This window comes from Nicotiana sylvestris, chromosome 2, assembly GCF_000393655.2.
Source record: "Nicotiana sylvestris chromosome 2, ASM39365v2, whole genome shotgun sequence".
Classification (NCBI taxonomy): Eukaryota; Viridiplantae; Streptophyta; class Magnoliopsida; order Solanales; family Solanaceae; genus Nicotiana; species Nicotiana sylvestris.
The window spans coordinates 28,694,878-28,714,500 of record NC_091058.1 but is presented as its reverse complement, the minus strand read 5'-3'; the positions used below and the strand labels follow the sequence as shown (position 1 = coordinate 28,714,500).

The window sequence follows — 19,623 nt, the reverse complement described above, 5'->3', positions numbered from 1 at the left end:
TTCTTCCAACGAACCGAGGTCCATTGTCGCAGCTGATTTCTTTGCAGATGCCGAAACGGCATATGATATTTTTCCATATGAAGGCGATGACTTCCTGTTCACGTATTTGGGCGAACGCACCTGCTTCCACCCATTTGGAAAAGTAGTCAGTTAAAACTAAAAGGAAACGTGTCTTACCTCGACCCGTCGGGGGAGGTCCGACAATGTCCATTCCCCATTTGATGAACGGCCATAGCACGGTGACGGAGTGTAGGAGCTCGCCCGCTTGGTGAATCATTGGCGCGTACTTTTGGCATTGCTCGCAATTCTTGACGTACTCCACTGCTTCTTTTTTCATAGTGGGCCAGTAGTATCCTGCCCGAATGAGGCATCTAATGAGGGCTCGGTTTCCTGTAAGGGCACCGCAATGACCTTCGTGTACTTCTTTGAGAACACACCTTGTTTGATTTGGTCCCGGGCATTTGACCAAAGGGCCGCCGAACGTCCTTTTGTAAAGATTGTTGTTTTTGAGACTATACCTGGCTTCCTGCATTCGAAGCTTTTTGGCTTCTTTTTTGTTTTGTAAAGTGTTCCTTCCTGCAAATATGTCATAATACGGTTTCACCAATCCCAAGTTAAATTTATAGAATGTACCTCTACTTGGTCTATTGACAAATGGAAGAGGGTGACCATATTTTCCTTGGTGATGTTTTTGGTTGCTGCTGCTAGTTTGGCGAGGCCATCTACTTCGATGTTCTGTGTACGCGGTATCTGATCGAGTTGGCATTCGTTGAATTATGGCAGCAGCTTATGGATTTCGGCTTGGTATTTCTGTAGCCTTTGTTCCATGATTTGGAAAGTCCCAGTAACTTGATTAACGACGAGTTGTGAGTCGCACCTGAGGACGACTCGCCGTGTACCATATTTGAGGGCCAGTTTCAATCCTGCAATTATGACCTCATACTCGGCCTCATTGTATCGGGGCACCATATGGACTGACGAATTACTTCGCCCGTAGGGACTTCGAGTACGAGTCCCAGTCCAGATCCCGATGCATTAGATGCGCCGTCAGTGTAGAGGACCCAAAGGTAGGGTTGCTCAAGATAGGTGCAGAGTGCTTCTTGCTCGACCTCGGCAATATTTTGGCACTGAAGTCGGCGACGAATTCGGCGAGTACCTGCAAATTTATCGGTGTTCACGGCTAATAGGTGATATCATGATCGCTTAATTCTATGGCCCATTTGGCTAATCTTCCCGACAGTTCGGGCTTATACAAGATACTCCTAAGGGGAAAGGTCGTCACCACCGATATGGGGTGACATTGAAAATATGGTCTAAGCTTTTGTGAAGTTACGACCAACGCTAGAGCCAGTTTCTCGAGGTGGGGGTACCTCGTTTAGGCATTAATCAAAGTTTTGCTAATATAATAAATCGGGGATTGTGTACCTTTGTTTTCGTGGACCAGAACTGCACTCACTATGACTTCTAAGACGGCCAGGTAGATTAGAAGGCGTTCATCAAGGTCTGCTTTAGCGAGTAGTGGCGGTGAGGACAAGTACGCTTTTAGCTTTCTCAGGGCCTCGATGCAGTCTGAATTCCACTGAAGCCCATTGTCCTTCCTTGGTATGTTAAAGAATTTATGGCATCTGTCGGATGACCGCGAGATAAACCTTGACAGGGCGGCTATCCGGCCCGTCAGTTTTTTACCTATTTTTTGCTGGTTAGTATTTCAGGTATTCCTTCGATGGCTTTGATATGGTCTGGATTGACCTCGATGCCTCTTTGTGATACCAAAAAACCGAGGAATTTCCCCGAGGTTATGCCGAAGGTGCATTTTTCGGGATTTAGCTTCATTCCATACTGCCTTAATATGCTGAAGGCCTCTGTAAGGTGGTCAATAGTCTTCTTTCTTTTTGGATTTGATCAGCATATCGTCGATGTAAACCTACATTGTCTTGCCGAGTTGGTCTTTAAACATTTTTGTGACCAATCTCTGGTATGCTGCCCCCACATTCTTTAACCCGAATGGTATGACTTTGTAGCAGTATGTTCCCTGGCGGGTGATGAAAGTGATTTTTTCCTGGTCTTCTTCCTCCATGAGTATTTGGTTGTAACCCGAATACGCATCCAAAAAGCTTAGTAGTCTGTGCCTTTCCGTTGTATCGATGAGTTGGTCGATATGGGGCAATGGAAAAGAATTTTTCGGGCAAGCCTTATTTAGGTCTGTGAAATCAATGCACATCCGCCATTTCTCGTTTTTTTTTTTTTACCATGAGTACATTTGAAACTCATTGGGGATATTTCGATTCTCTGATAGAACCGTTGCTGAGTAGCTTATCGACTTCAGCGTTGATGGCCTCATTTATTGCGGCATTGAATTTTCTCCTCATCTGTCGCACCGACGGAGATAGTGGGTCGACATTCAGCTTATGCGTGGCGATGTCCTTTGGATTCCTAGCATATCTGAATGGGAGAAGGCAAACAGGTCGGGCATTGTTAGTTAAAAATTTACGGAATATACCTAGTTTTGAGAGGTTGTGTCCGATATAGGCCTATTTTATGCTATCGTTGCTATCTAGTTGGATGGGGTCGAGATCCTCGATGGTTGACTCGGCGGCCTCTACGATGTCATGGTCTTTAATAATGTCTGTTTGCGCGTTAGGTTTGGTTCCCGACGCTGCTAATTGCTATTGTAAGCACGTGATTTTTGCCCTATGAAAGAATTACTCCCAAAAAATTCAAAATAAAACGATTTTTCCTTGGTGTGCAATTTTTGAATTTTTGTGGTATTTTTGTATAATTATTGTATTTTTTTCTGTGAATGTTTATTTGTTTAAATTAATAAAAATATAAAATATGTCGCATTTTCATTTAGTATTTAAGTTTGTTTTACAAAAAATGAGAAAATCATAAAAAATAATGTATGTTGCATTTTAGCATTTAACGTCTAAATTGTGCGATTTTATCGTTAATTGCTATTTAAATGTGTGATAATAGTTATTGGGAATTATTTAGTATTTTTGATAAGTTAATTTAGTTTATAACTTAATTTAGAATTTTAGTTTTATTAATTAGAAAATAGAATAAAATAGAGCAAAAAATATAAAGAAAATCGGAATTGGGCCTCTTCTCCAAATTTCAAACCACAGGCCCAAAAAATACTCAACCTTCCCCACGACCCAGTCCATTTCAAACCGGGTCGACCCAGTCCATAACCCAAATACCCAACACCCCTATTATCTTACATTTCATAAAAGAAAACAAAAACAAAAACAAAAGAAAAACCTAAACCTAAAAACTAACCATCCGCCCCCCCCCCCTCTCTTCTTCTTCCTCTCTTTCTCCTCCTACCCCAAGCTCCTCCTATGGCAGCCCTTCCCCCTCACACCCCCCCCCGGTCCTTCACCTTCAACACACACACAGACACAGGCTGCTGTTTCCTCTTCGTCTTCGTCCTCGTTTCAGCTGCGTCAAGCTTGAGCTCAAGCAGCCATGGCTTCCCCTCTCGCTGTTGTGTCTTCTTCATCCTTCGTAATGTTGCTACGTCGTGCCACTGATGCCATGGCTGCATCCACCTGCTGCTGCCCGCTGCGTCTTCTTCGTCGCTACTGCTGCCTCGACGAGCTGCTGTTGCGTCTTCTTCATTCTTCGTGCTGCTGCTGCGTCGTGCCACTGCTGCCATGGCCACCTGATGCTGCCCGCTGCTTCTTCTTTGTCGCTACTGCTGCCTCGACGAGCTGCTGCTGCGTCTTCTTCATCCTTCACTGCTGCTGTTGTCCGCTGCTTCCTTCTTCAAGTTCTTCGATGGTCCGTTCGGGGTCGTCTTCGGCGTCGAATTGTTTTGGTGCGATAATCGCTTCCGGACGGATTTGTTTTCATTCAAGTTCTTCGTCGTTCCGATCCGGTTAGTTGGTGTAAGTTTCGTTTCTGTCCGTAATTTGTTTGATATTTTTCGGATTTGAAATCAAATATGTTTGATATTAACTTCATGTTCATCATTTTTTTTATCTTTCTTCAGTTTGTTTCATTCATTTTTCTTGTTTATTTTTAGGTAGAAATTGATTAGCTTAATTATAATGTTGTTAGATTTAAGTTGAAGATTCAATTAATTATTTTTCAGTTTGTTTTATTAATTTAAAAGGATTTAATTTTAATATAGAAGAGTGTTAGTTTAAATTGCTTGAATCTGTTGTTTGTTGTTTAATATAGATTTAATTCGTGTTCATTTTGTTTGAAATTCGTTTTTAATTCAGTGATTTAATGTGAGTTTATGTTTTGGTTTTTAATTTTTGATTTAGTTTGAATCATGTATCTTTATTGTATTTTGTTGGATTTAATTTGAAGATCAATTGATTATTTGAGTTTAGTGATTTGAATCTGTATATTTATTTTTGTTTAAGTTTGATTTGAATTTGAGCTCATGCTTTGAATATATTTGTTTGTTATTATTGGTGAATCTGAAAATAGATTTGTTGTTTAAAAAGATTGTTCAATCAAAATAATTCAAGTTGTTTCTTGTTGTTCATCATATAGTTTGAGTTTGTTCATAAAATCCGATTAGAAATTGGTTATAGCTGCTATATTTTGGTTAGAATTGATCAGTTGAACTTGTTATAGCTGACGGGGTGGATTGGTAAATTACAATGTTTTCAGGGTCAAAATGGTAATTTCAGTAAGGTCAGAGGGGTATTTTTGGAATTAAAATTCTGAACAATTATTTATTTTGAGTGCTCTGTCAATTAAGATTAAAATAATATTAAAATAATCAATAATTGGGGGACAAGATATAATGGTGGGGAATAATGCAATTGTTTAATATAAGCATGGGGAAGAAGATATAATGGGGGGAGGATAATGTACTTGTTTAATCAAAAGTGGGGAACAAGACATAGTGGGATTGTGGGGCTCAAGAAAAGTTGTTTAAATAAGTAATAATTGTATTTTTTTATGTAGTAGTGGGTTTGGTAGGAGAAAGTGGTTGTTTTATTAATTGATTAAAGGGTTTGGGATGGAAGATAAAAAGAGAGACTTGATCAGATTTTAGAGGGGGGACAGAAAAAAGAGAAAATAGAGAGAAAAAAGATAGAGAAAAAAAAGGGAGCTGAATATTGAAGAGAGAGAAAAAATTCCGAAAATATTAAGACTTCCAAACATACAAATAAAAACATTTTGGAAATTAAAAGATAGAGTAGTATACACCTGATATACAATTTAAATATTCTGATATACGGATTCAGAAATTAAGGGTTGAACATTAATTAGTCTTTCAAATCTGAAAAGATTCCCTTGGCTTCTGTCAGTTGATTGTTGTCAGTGTTTCTGAATTTTTATCTTGATTTTAAAATCTGTCACTGGTTTCTCGTTGCTGGTTGTTACTGGTTGCTGGGTGTTGCTATTGTTGCATGCTACTGAATTTCTGCTGATCTCCCTTTTCTTTTGCTTCCAATATCAGGTACACAACTGACACGTTGATTATTGTAAACTGAAACATGAAGCATGAATACGAAAATGAAGGGTTGAAGTTCTAAATTTATTTTAATTATATTCTGAATTTTATTTGTATATATAAATTATTTAGCTTACTCTAATCAGAATCATGTAGCTGTTTAATATATATAGTGGAACATCTGACGATAGCTTAACGGACGAACTATCTATATATTGCCTAAAAATAAATAAATGGTGTAGTAACTTCGTCTAGTTAATCCGTTATTGTTGGATGATTACCATGTCTCAAAAGCACGTTAGTTCATCAAGCGAATAGACCATTTTGGAACTTGTAGGAATATTGTTTAGTTAAATACTATTGGTTAATTTCAACATGTAAGTGGTTTAGAATTAAAATTAGATTGTTAAGTTTTTTTTTTATTTGACAAACTGTGAACATGCCTAGTATAATGTAACTAGGTAGTAACATGTGAATAAAATGTCTCAGGTCTAGTTTATGTTATACACGTTGGGCCTGGGCCCGCATTGGCAACGGACTGTCCTGTTTGCATCATTTTCAGATTTTATGAATCATATTCGAAACCCAACTATAACAACTCAAGCATGTAAATAAATTAAGACATTTTCTCTTTCATTTTGTAGAGACAAATTTAATAGAGAAAAATGTAGGCATTTTAGGACTGTCCTTTAAAAATAAATGAGATGAGCCTCGCCCAATAAAACGCACCAATTGCGGGGCCCTCAATAAATGTTTAATTGAATATTTAGAATTCGGGATGGACTGTTTAGTGAATTTCACTGCCTTCCCCAAAGATAATAACGCGTTAAACTCTTTAGGCGCGATTTAATTAATCTTACCTTCTTAAAACTCGGGTGCACATTTATGTGACCCAAATCCAAATCTCAACGGAGTCGAAATGTGTCTCCAATCACTGGTACATGGATTGTGACGTGGTCCGATATGCATGTCCATGACGTTGCAAATTCCTTAAAGAATAAGACTGAGATGAGCCTCGCCAAATAAAAATACAAAATTGCGGGGCCCTCGGTAAATATTTGTTTTAAAATTGCTTAGATTTCGGGATGGACCGTTTGGCAAAATTCCACAGTCTTACCCAGAAATAATAATACGCTAATCGCTTTAGGCACGATTTTAATAATAATACATCCCTAAACTCGGGTGCGCATTTATGCGACCCAAATCCAAATCCCAAAACATTGAATAAAAATGCGTTCCGGATTGCGGGTGCATTTCATGTGACGCAATCCAAAGACATGTTTTTAAACGACGTTCATATTCTTTTAAAAATATAATAATAAAAGCGGTAAAGAGTTAAAAATTTGCACATGAGCTCATAATTGTATAAAATCAGATAAACAAACCGAATATGACAGTTGAGCGACCGTGCTAGAACCACGGAACTCGGGAATGCCTAACACCTTCTCCCGGGTTAACAGAATTCCTTATCCGGATTTCTGGTTCGCAAACTGTAATACAGAGTCATTCTTTTCCTCGATACGAGATTAAATTGGTGACTTGGGACACCCTAAATCTCCCAAGTGGCGACTCTGAATAAATAAATAAATCCCGTTTCGATTGTCCTTTAATCGGAAAAAACTCCTTGACTCCTCGCGGGCGCCGGAAAAAGGAGGTATGACAGCTATGCTTCCGCGTTTTCTCCTTTTAGTTGTTAGGTGTTTGAACAATCTTGGGCGATGCGATAACATTCTTGCATGGTGCGTTGTTCGCCTCGTATGCTGAATATTCCCCATGGAGTAGGGAACTTGATTACCCGGTAGAGACTTGACAGGATGGCTCGCATGTCGTGTATCCATGGTCGCCCTATTATAGCATTGTAGGTTGTGTCTTGGTCCATAATGTGAAATGTTGTTTCTAGGGTGCCCCCCCGGCTAGGACAAGTAGCATTATTTCTCGTGAAGTTCGTTCGACTGTATTATTAAAACCCGTTAGTGTTATGAACGCGGTAATATTTTACCTTCGAGCCACATATGTGCGAGGACTCGAGGATGGATAATACACGCGCCGCTTCCGTCATCTACCATGATTCTTTTCATATCGGTATCCGCAATATGTAAAGTAATAACTAAAGCATCATAGTGAGGGAAAGACAAATCATCGGTATCCAACTTATTGAAGACGATACTATCTTCGAGGTTGTCATACCGTTCGAGAGTGATCGACCGTTTGAGTTTGTGTGTAGTGGTGAATTTCACATGGTTGATTGCTGTCCCGCCACCTCCACCAATGATCATTTGTATGGTACGAGCTGGAGAAGGCAGTTTTGGAGGTCCCTGGTGTTGCCCGCGTCCGCGGGCAAAATTGGCTCGACCTCAATCACTTATCAGTTCTCTCAGGTGTCCTTGATTTAGCATCCTCACCACCTCCTGTCGCAGACCTATGTAGTCCTCGATTTTATGACCCCGTTCCTAGTGAAATTCGCAGAGGGCATTTGATTTCCGAGTACTTTGATCGGACTTCATCTTCTATGGCCATTGTACCTTTGTGTCGAGCTTCTCTAGTGCGTACACTATTTCTGAAGGAGAAACACAAATATTGTGAGCAGATAAAAGTGAAGGCATACCTCTTTCATTTGGTGGTGTGGTGATATGTCGAGGAGGGCCATCCATGTGCTGCGGGGGGTGTGCGATGGTTCCTCTGATGTAGGTTTGATGTCTCTCTCGACCGAGACGGGGACCCAGTTGGTCCCTTCGACCAACATTGTGTAGATCTTTCCTTGCTTGTGCTTGAACTAACGCCAACCATTGGATCGGGCCATTAAGATCGTCCTCGTCGGCTCTCACCTCGGCGCAATAGGCATTGTGAATTTTTTCCCAAGTGGTGGGAGGATATTTCATGAGTCTCCTTACTAGCTTTCTAGTTGCTCTTAACCCATTTCTACTCAACCCGTTCTGAAAGGCTGCTACTGCCATCCCTTCCGATACATTCACTAGGCTCATTCTCATCCTGTTAAACCGGACTAGGAAGTTCCTGAGTCCCTCGCCAGGTGTCTTCCTGACGGTGAATATGTCGTTTACCCTGGCTTCCGCCTTTTTGGTCCCTACATGGGTGGTGACAAACTTGTCTGCCATTTCTTCGAAAGTTGCTATTGACCGTGCCGACAGTTGTGAGTACCAGGTTAGGGCTCCCCCTGTCAGGGTTTTGCCAAACTTTTCAGTAGCACCGATGGTACTTGCTCTCTCGAAAGATCACTGCCTTTTACCACTGTGACGTAGTGAACTATATGATCTTCTGGGTCTGTAGTGCCATCGTATATCTTCAGGTACGGTGGCATTTTGAAGGTTTTAGGGATGGCCTGGGGGGCTACTTCCTCATTGTATGGTTGTTCGATGAATCGGCCAATGTCTCGTTTTGGTAACAACTTTGGGGTGTCTGGTATCTTATCAACCTTTTCTTGATGCTCCTTCATCTGGTTATGGAGCGCCTTATTTTCGTTTTCCATTTCCTCCACTTTCTTTAGAATAGTTGTGAATGTGTCACTACCTGCATCAATAATAGTGTGAGCGTTACCAGTTCGGGGGGCATCTTGCTCGTCGGTGTCTGTCATGATTTCTACGTGCGTAACGTCCCTGTTCTCTTTTTGGGTGGGTTTGTCAAGTATATTGTTCAGAGTGCTTGTTAGCCATTCTTCCAGTAACTTTTTCACCACAGGTGGCGCCTCCTCTGTCAATGACGTGGAGGCTTCCTTTTCACGCGAAGCAGTAACGCTTTCGCAGGAGGGAGGTGAAGCATTTCGCCTAAGCGTAGTGCTTGGCGTCACATTTTCATTGTCCTCCATGCCGTCTCCGTTGATAGTGTTCATAATTTTGGCGGTGACATCTGCTATCGCTTTCAATCTCACATCTCCTTTCCATGCCATTGTTAGTCTATGCAAAGCTAGGAAAAGATGGCTATGTATCTCTATGATCTAGATGAAACTATGATTTCAACTAAAGAAATCCCCACAGACGGCGCCAAATTGTTTGACCAAAAGATATCAAAATATTTATGATTAAAACAACTAAAGATAAAGATGAGGTCAATCTTAGTTAAACACAATAAAATTTAGATCAAGTGATGGAGAGAGTAAGCAAGATGAATGATGTAACAAATATGTTGGAATCAAATGAATGCTCACAAATGCAAAGACTTAAATGCACAATCAAGCTTGAATGGTGCAATCCGCATTAAAGGGGGAATAAATATGAGATGATTGGGGAATCTTTTCTCTTTTCAGATGAACAAGACTGCTTTTGTATTCACTTTCAGAGGATTCTTTTACAAAGTGTTCTTTTGTCTTTTTTCTCGTCTCCTCTTTTTCTTTACTCACCCTTCCTATTTATAAGGGACAATCTCCCAAAAAACTCTAGAAAGTACAACATAGAGAATATTCGAAAGGTATATTCTTGCTGTCTCCCACTAAGTTTACATTGTCGTGGATGTCATGCGTCGACTGACTGCCCTCAATCGTTGCCTTTCACCGCGGCGACCACCAGACGGTGCATCATGACAACCTCGTTCCTTGTCCTACTTGGTAATGGTCGTTTGCCAAATTTGGACCCATACAGCAAGTAACCTGATAGTGTGACTACTTATTCTACATTATATTCTCTTTCTTTAATAATCAAAAAATTCATAAAAATACTATAAAATTTGCTAATATTTATTATCAGTCTCCAATAAAAAAATTCAAAGAACTTTTTTCACAACTTAACCAAACACACAAAAATACATTTTCTAGAGAAAAAAAATCAGAAAATAACGTTTTCAGAAAATATTTTCTGTTATAGTTAAAACACATTTATATATTTCTCGGCGTACAATTTGAGCTGCACATCGGACACCCTTTACATTTTCTTTTTGTCCTCCTTTTGCTTTTTTGAAGTAAAGACCAATATATAGAATTTAATTATCAAAATTTAGAGGGGGTGATGTTGCAACTAGACAGAACATAGAGCTCTCAAGAACTTTTTTCTCAGCTAAGAACTTTCTTCACTACTTAACCAAACACACAAAATACATTTTCAAGAAAAACAATTCGAAATATATTTTCCGTTATAGTAAACATATTTTTATTTATTTATTTCTCAGCGTACAATTTGAGATGCACATCGGACACCCTTTTCATTTTCTTTTTGTCCTCCTTTTTCTATTTTGTTGTAAAAACCAATATATAGAATTTAATTATCAAAATTTAGAGGAGCTGATCTTTTATTTTATAAGGTCGGGGGTGCTGTTGCAATTAGACAGAACATAGAGCTTTCAAGAACACAACACAAAATAGTAGACGTATGTAATAAAGTCGTGTAAGCATCTCCCACTCGAGACACCATAGTTATCGCCAAAACCTTGTTACCTCAGTGAGTCACACTCTGTAAAATTGATAGTGATTAGGATGAAGGCTGTAGTGATAACAAGTCCAGGTGGACCAGAGGTGTTGCAGATACAACAAGTGGAAGACCCACAAATCAAAGAAGATGAAGTGTTGATCAAAATAGCAGCTACTGCCCTTAATAGAGCTGACACCCTTCAGCGCCAAGGTAAATACCCACCCCCTAAAGGTGACAGTGAATACCCTGGTCTTGAATGTTCTGGCACTGTTGAAGCCGTCGGCAAGGATGTTACTCGCTGGAAAATTGGTGACCTGGTTTGTCTGATTACAACTTTATTCTTGAAATGTGCATTTATCTAGTGAAATTGTTAGTTTTTAGAAAACGAACTCAAATGGAGCGGAATAGATGTCAAGTATTCATGTAGCAAACCCGGCCAGTTGGGGAATTGAGGCCTAATTTTGAGTTGTTTGGTATTGTTGAATTGGTAGTTTTTCTTTTGGTATATGACTTAATATAACATGAAAGTTGTCTTTAAAAGACCTACAATATTTTTGGAATCTATGTGGACTTAGATATGATGGGAACATGAAGAAAGCAAAAGCCATATGACAATATAACTCGTTGGGATTATAGACTTATAATTATTGGTGCACTTACATTTGGTTATTTGTCAGTGGTTTCTTTTATATTCTAAGTAGAGTTTTCTATGTCAGTGTAGGGATATGTAAGATTTAGAGAACAATTATTAAGTATTGGAATAAAATGAGCCCCAATAGAGCAGAATGTTAGAGGATACATATAGCTGAGTCCACCTAGTTTGAGAATTGGGATTATGGGGTAGTTATTGTTGTTGTATTATGGTGTAAAATATTTCACCATGAGGTAATATTTTCTCCATGTTTTGGTGTTTAGTTTGACATAAATTTTGTTGAATCTAAGAGCGGTGGAAGTGGGGTTTATTGTGTACCGAGGAGGGGAAATAATGTCTCTGTCTTGAAAAGACTAAGGGCTCTGGAGTAGGAGTAGAGTGCAAAATAACGTGAAAGCCTCCTAGTTTCAACGTGAAAGCATTTCCTAGAACAGTAACCTGAATGATTTTGAACAAACCCTTGTTAGCTAAGGTTGCAATTAATCCATTAGCTTGGTGAAGTAAAACTTATACAATTAAGTTCCTGTTAAGCCTTAGCAGCAGACATCACATTTTTTTTTTGAGCTTATGTTCTTTTCTTCGTAAATTAGGAGTACATTTCCATGTATTGTTTGAAAGGAATTTTTTTTCAGTTCATTGATGATTTAAAAACTTTACATAATAGGTATGTGCTCTCATTGGTGGTGGAGGTTACGCGGAGAAAGTAGCTGTACCTACTGGACAAGTTCTTCCTGTTCCATCAGGTGTTTCTTTACAAGATGCAGCTAGTTTTCCTGAGGTGGCATGTACTGTTTGGTCAACTGTTTTCATGACGAGCAAGCTTTCCTCGGGTGAAACGTTCCTGGTGATTAGACAGACCAAAGCTATTCTTTAATACATTTTGCTGTTTTGCAGTAGTTCCTTTTTCTTTTACCTTATGTAGGTTATCAGCGATTTACTCAATTGGCACAATCGTTTAGGTAGTATCTTCATAGTTGAATCTTTATACCCCTGATTCCCGTGGAATAAGATCAAGAAAGTGAAATGACTTATAGCTACATGGGTTACTTTCAGATACATGGAGGCTCTAGCGGAATTGGTACCTTTTCCATTCAAATGGCTAAGTGCCTTGGAGTCAAAATTTTTGTCACAGCAGGTTCGTGATGATAGCTTATCTCATTATGCGACTAAAATCATTCAGCTAACTATGTCAAATCTTGTTCACCAGGAAGTGAGGAAAAACTTGTTGCATGCAAAGAACTTGGTGCTGATGTTTGCATCAATTATAAGACTGAAGACTTTGTTACCCGCATCAAGGAGGAAACAGGAGGGAAAGGTAATCATTCTCATAGGCATCACTTATTGCGCTTGGAACTAGGTCTTTGTGGTATCAGTTAAAAATTGACAATCCGTTTTTCTATAGAAAATAATGATGGTCGTCATATAACTCATGGGTCAGTGGGCCACCACTCAGCTTCTTCTCATGTCTTATATCGATCAAGGATATTCTAATATCAATGTTCAACACAGGTGTTGACGTCATACTAGATAATATAGGAGGTTCATACTTCCAACAAAACCTCGACAGCCTCAATGTTGATGGTAGGCTCTTCATTATTGGTTTTATGGGAGGCACAGTGACACAAGTAAATCTTGCCGGTTTGTTAGCAAGACGCCTGACAGTGCAGGGTAAGTGCATATGACCTCTGATATATTTGGAGTTGGAACTTTCTGTGAAGTTATATTCTTAAGCTTGACGTGGTGATTTTTTTTGACCTAATACATCAAAGAAGAACGCCCTTAGTCAACTGGAAGAGAGAAATTTCAAAACGGCCTACTGCATTTCTAGTTTCTTTCTATCTTGTCTCCAACTAGCTCAATGAGTGGACTGAGAATGTATTCAAATAGTTGCACATGTCAACAGATGACTTCTAAGGTATAGTGTTCACTTGGGCTTAGAGTGTAGATTAAGTTGGTTAATTCCATGGATAGGCAATAGTTCTCAGTTGCAGCTTCAATTCTAAGAATAGGCTCGAGAAACGAAGCTATCTGATTTACCCTGATATCTCGTGTCATAGTGATGTACGATAGTTTCATCAAATGTTCAATTGTTAGTATTCTCTGACTTCTTTTTCTGCCTTCCCATTTTGGCTAATGCAAACTGCTTCTACTTCAATGAAGTTAAAACAAAGCAAGTTTTCCCCTCCCTTAGTTAAGCTGTTAAAGACTCCTTCACTGACATCTTTGAGAGAGCTCCCTTTGAAATCTAATCAAATCGGAGTTTTTCTATGAATGAATGACATGGACGTCATTTCCGGTTGCGTTTCAGTATATTTTATGTCGTTTTGTGACTTTTCTACAGCTGCTGGCTTGCGTAGTAGAAGCGCAAAAAACAAAGCTCAAATTGTGAGAGAAGTGGAGAAGAATGTTTGGCCAGCAATTGCAGCAGGCAAGGTGAAACCGGTGGTGTACAAGTACTTCCCTTTAGCAGAAGCTGCTGAGGCTCATCAGTTAATGGAAAGCAGCAAGCACATTGGGAAGATTTTGCTTACTGTTTAAATGTTGTAAAAGAGAGTGTTCTTGTTCTTAATGTTAAAATATAGCCTGTAAGCCCTGCACTTCCCCAGTCCCCCCAACCTCTGCTGCATGTATTATACTTTTACTTGCAAAATTCCAATAAAACAAAACCTTTTTACGCGTTTACTTGTACTTCCCAATTTCTTATCCATTTCCAAGTTTAAGTACAAAATACAGATTCCAGAATGAATGTAGATGTCATTCAAGTAATAGAACAAAAGCCTTGAACATAAAGCTGAAAAAAGAGCAAACGTTTTCCATTTAATACTTCACTGGATAACTCAGAGGAGTGACATGCTGAAGTATTATTGACTACAAACTGCAAGGTCTAGCTGGCTCTGGCTAAAACAAAGACCATTTATCTTTAATTGCTAGAGGCAGAACATGTGACAAGAAATCATGCTAATCCATGACCATAGGATTATTTGGGGTTCAAAACAATTTGTGTGAACATGAAATTTATAGTTGCTTTAGATGCATTTTTAGCAGTTCATGTTAGTTCAGATGAGTGCACATGTTTCTCACACTTAAATATCCATTTCATATCATGTCTGGTTAGCGGTGGCAAAATGGTTAAAAGAAAACAGTTATCCAACCATATTATCTATTAAAAAATTTGTTGGATAATGAACTTATAAAAAAAAATATATTATCCGGATTGAAAATGGATAATTAATGAATAACTAATGAGTTTAACTTTTACACTTGTAAAGCCTCAAATTGGGGGTTCCTCAAATTTGGAATAACGAAGAATTCTCCCAAAAGTGATCATATTCAAGAAGCCAAAACCTGTTTTTTATCCATATCAAACATGGGTCGGGTCGGATAATTTATCCGCTTTTTGCATTATCTATTTGCTTGACCCTTCTTCTTGTCTTTCCTTGGAGCACGACATTCTGTCGATTTGTGTCCAGCTTTCCCACAGTTGTAGCAATTGTAGCAATTTCCTTTGAACCGCTTTTTGTTTGGGTTGCTTTTCGGCCCAGAAGCCTTCTTCCTCTTTCTATTATTTTGAGGAGCATCCTCAATAATGTTTGCTCCCATTATTGTTGAGTTTCCACGACCTTTCTTTTCAGCAGCTCTGTTGTCCTCTTCGATTCTCAACCGAACAAAGAGATCTTCAAGCAACATCTCATTGCGTTTGTATTTCAAGTAATTTTTGAAGTACTTCCACAAAGGAGACAACTTCTCATTTATCGCTGCAACTTGGAATGCTTCATTGATAACAAGACCTTCAATGAAAATTCTGTTAGTAATAATAATATAAGTAATACTTACAACATCAGTATTAATTCGACTTATACGTTCAACAAGAAGATCGTGAATAATTACTTGCAATTCCTGGACTTGGGTAATAACAGACTTGCTATCTACCATTTTGTAGTCCAAAAATTTAGCGGCAACAAATTTCTTGAACCCGGCATCTTCAGTTTTGTATTTCCTTTCAAGCGCAATCCATTGTTCTTTTCATGTCTCCATATTACTATAGACGTTATACAGATCGTCCTCCAGTCCGCTAAGAATGTAATTTTTGCACAGAAAATCAGAATGCTTTCACGCCTCAGTCATGAGAAAACGTTCATTGTCTGGAGTTTCGTCGGGCAGAACAAGAACATCTTCCTTAATGAACTTCTGTAGACTTAAAGTCGTCAAGTAGAAGAACATCTTCTGCTACTACCGCTTGAAATCAATCCCGAAAAACTTTTCGGGATTTTCTGCCGGTGCCGGTGCCAATGTTGTTTGGCTTGCCGATGCATTGGCAGTCACCATAGGAACAGTCTGGTTTCTGTTCTCATTCGTCATTTTTGTAAAAATATGACACAAACAAACATTTAATAGACAAAGTTTTTATATCTTCAAACCGAATAAAACTGGAGTAGAAAATCACGTAGATTTTAATCTCCAATGGAGTAGAAAATTGCTAGGATTTTAATCTCCGAATAACAGATAATAAACCAAAACAGAATATACGTTAAAGTAAACAAATGAAGTAGAAAACCACGAAGGCTTTTAATGTCCAAAACGGGAGTAGAAGACCACAAAGGTTTTAGTCTCAAGAACAATGAGTATAATACAAATACAGAAAATAATTAAGTTCTTTAAGCTTGTTAGTATATTGTATTTGTAAAATAATTCTGGAGAAGAAAAATAACGTATAACCAGAAATGTAGAATAAATAGAATTTAATCCGAGCTCACTGAATTCACGATGTTTTCTTAAGAAACTTAATCCCCTCCTAGTACCCGAGTGAATTATTTTCTCCTAGGATAGAATGGATTACATACTAGTGTAAAGGTACTTCAAACCCCAGTGTTTCAATGAACAAAAATAGCCGGCAGCAAATCACACTTACGTTGTTTGTTTTGTAAGAAAACAATGCAGAAAAGAAGAGGAGAACTCAGAAATTTCGTATGAAAAATCTGAGGGAATAGTATGCTATTTATAGCTAACATGTTGGGTTTAAACGAAGAGTAAACGAAGAGGTGCAACTCTTCAGAAGGTCTGTCATGATTGTTCACGTAAAACGACCGTAACATATGGCTATTTATGCAAAATGAAAATGACCGAAGTCGAAGCCGAGCCAAGCGACGACGCAATGCTTCACTTCTTCTTAACTATTTAAGAGCTAGAAGAAGAGCAATTGTATATATACCCATCAAAAGTCTTTTACTCCTCCAATATGGGACAATGTTCCTTTGTCAAGGAAAGAAACTCAAATATTTTATTTTCCCTCCATCTCTCATTGACCCTCTTATAAGCTAAAATAAACTTAAAAAACCCAACAGTAATTGTTTAAGTTGCTCGATGTAACTATTGCGTCTCGTGTGGATTTGTATATATGTACAAGATCAAACATAATGAAAATGATGTAACAAACGTAGTTGGTTAGAGAATTTATACTTAAGGAAAAGAAAACTTTATAGCTTAAACTATGGCAATTGGGCTTGAGCACAACCCGGATTAATCATAACTAGTTTAACATATATCACTCGACATAATTCTTGGACGTATTCTATGTTTGACCGAAAGATCTTGAAATCCTTTTGATTAAATCAATTAAAGAAGTTGAAGGGGTAAATCTTAGCCAAGTATAATAAGATCTAGCTTGAAAGATGCAAAGAAAGATGAACAATGTTTCTTTATATCTCAGAACCGAACGATAAAGTATAAATATGACAACTTTGAATATAAAAAGATTTTGCAATGGATCTTCTTAGTTTGAAGTAAAAATCGTATATAGTTCTCAGAATTGTGATAAGTCAAGAATCCCTTTTTTTACAGAGTGTTCGGTCTCCTTTTATAGGAGACAATCCCCCTTTTTACCCTAAAAGAAAAAAAAGTACAGCACAAGGAATATTCGAAAGGCATATTCTCATTATTTCCTATCATGCTAACACGACCACATACGTCGTGCATTCTCCATCAACTGTTAGTTGTCATCCATCATAACGATTCTTAAGATGCAACGTCGTAGGGACCTTGCTCTTTGCTACACTTGGTATCGGTTGTAGTCGTCCAAATTTTGACCTATACAGTTAGTCCCTCCGCTTGTCGAGGTCTCAACTTGGAGTTTCCTTGATAAGCGGACGTCGCCCATGATTACGAAGAAATTTGATGTGCAAACCATGACGATTTCGGCTGATGACGGAAGAACGATGCACTTCGCTATACCTTGGGTGATGTGTGCTATCTTTGGAGTGACGTCACCTCCACGTGCGTCATCATGGCGCATCTTCCTGAGGAATAACATTATGGCCTGTCGCTTTGATTTTGCTGCCACGGGAAGCCTTTTCACTTCGATTCTGGCGCCACCCAACCCTATAAATAGGGGAAGGGTTTGTTTTTTCAAAAATGTTTGGCTATTTCTCTTATGATCATTTCCTTTCATATTTCTAGCTTGGCTTCTGCGATTTTCTTCATCTCCTCTTTCTTGTTCATTGTTCTTGGTCTTTCTCGTTCCATTAGCACATCTCCCTTCACAGACATGCCTAGAACACACCGATCACGTGAGGAGGTTTCTGACGCCACTCCGCTATCCGTGGCGCCCCCTCCCGGTGGTAAGGACCTGACGGTGGAGGAAGGGGATAACTTTCCCACTGTGGATGAGTTACTGCCGAGACACCCCATATCTCGAAGTAACTTTCTAAAACTGAGCAAGTCCACATCAATGCCCTCCGTGCAAAATATAACATTCCCACTCATATTGAGATGGTTCCAGGGGGAAGGGACTTCGTGGAAGTCCATAGATTGGGGAACTGTGCTTTTTATGAGTACCCCTTTGTGATTGGTCATTCCTTCCCTTTCTCCCGTTAGCGGAAGAATTATGTCGATTTTATCAGGTTTTCCCGACGCAACTCTCCCCGTATACGTTCAAAATACTCCTATTGTTGACAAAATATGCGGAATTGGCGGGGTGCGAAGTTACTGTTCACCACCTCCTACACTTGTTTTCAAACAGCTTTCACAGAGGTACTATGGTGCATCTGAGGCACCGTGGGATGAACGGGCTGGTGGTCGGAACCGATGACCGGGCGAGTCGCAAATTTTGGCATAAGTACTTCTTCGTCAGAACTGAACACATCATGTCTGACCCTGCTAGATTCCCTAAGCGGTGGAACGAGAATCGTAAATGTCACCACTTGTTTACTTTTTTTTTATTCTTCATTCACCTTAGTGTGTATTTGTGGCTCTCTTTCGCAGCTATGGGGCGCCCACCCCATCTCATTATAGGTATAAGGGATTGGGTAGCCCGTCTGCTGCCCCATGCAGTGGAGACTCGAGATTGGCTTGCTTTCGTGAAACACTTTGGGGCGAACGTTTCATCGGGTGAGTGTCTTCCTCTATATCACTCTTCAGCTATATACCACTGTCTATTGATACGACTCTTTATGATGACAGGTCGTGGAGCTTCTAGGCGGGGGACCCCAGTCCCTGCATTTCGCCAGGCCGTTGCCTCCGCAGGAATGCAATTCACTTTGGATGAGTCTGCTGATAATTAGGGATTTTGATACATTTTATACTCCTTCATGCTTCAGTTTTGATTAGAAATGTGTACAAAATAATCCCAAAAGGCTCACAAGTTGTATTTGATTATAGGTTTGATCAACAAGGTGACAAGATGTCAAAGATCAGCTCAAAAAGGAGTGAAACTTGCACAAGTATCAAGACAAGACAAAGCTCAGGCAAAACAGGGCCAGTGCGGTCGCACACGATTCTGTGCGGTCAGCACAAGTGAGGTTCAAAGAGGCTGCTATTCAGGCAAAAAGGCAATGCAACTGCACGAGGTTTTGTGCGGTCCGCACTAGGATCAATGCGGCCGCACTTGATTTAGTGTGGTCCGCAGAGAGAAGGTTCAGAGATCTTCCAGTTCCAAGCTTGAAGCCCAATGCAGTTCGCACTCCATTCATGCGGACCGCGCTAGAAGCCATCGCGGCCGCACTCGATTCTGTGCGGTCTACATTGCCCAAGTTCAGAGAGCCGTTTATTCAAGTTCAGAGCCCTAGTGCGGCCGCACATGATTTTGTGCAGTCCGCACTAACCCCACAGGGGTATTTTTGTCCAGATTTTTTAGCTTAGTATAAATAGATTCTTTTCCCATTTAGGTTATCAGATAGTTTTGTACACTGGCTGCGCTCGTG

The 19,623-nt window shown here is 39.4% G+C and overlaps 1 protein-coding gene across 1 annotated transcript; it reads left to right on the top strand.

The window, feature by feature from the left end:
* Window positions 1–10,721: 10,721 nt before the first annotated feature.
* On the top strand, window positions 10,722–14,110 carry LOC104237452 (uncharacterized). The gene is made up of 6 exons (XM_009791607.2): window positions 10,722–11,093; window positions 12,093–12,272; window positions 12,482–12,563; window positions 12,636–12,743; window positions 12,938–13,096; window positions 13,770–14,110. The coding sequence occupies exons 1-6, from the start codon at window positions 10,842–10,844 to the stop codon at window positions 13,964–13,966; spliced, it is 978 nt and encodes a 325-aa protein (XP_009789909.1). The 5' UTR covers window positions 10,722–10,841; the 3' UTR covers window positions 13,967–14,110.
* Window positions 14,111–19,623: the final 5,513 nt, after the last annotated feature.

What these genes read in the sequence shown, in the direction of transcription:
- LOC104237452 (XM_009791607.2), top strand. Translation starts at nt 10,842, where the DNA reads ATGAAGGCTGTAGTGATAACAAGTCCAGGTGGACCAGAGGTGTTGCAG. An exon ending in GCTGGAAAATTGGTGACCTG is followed by an intron (nt 11,094 to 12,092) that starts GTTTGTCTGATT and finishes TTTACATAATAG; the next exon opens with GTATGTGCTCTCATTGGTGG. An exon ending in CAAAATTTTTGTCACAGCAG is followed by an intron (nt 12,564 to 12,635) that starts GTTCGTGATGAT and finishes CTTGTTCACCAG; the next exon opens with GAAGTGAGGAAAAACTTGTT.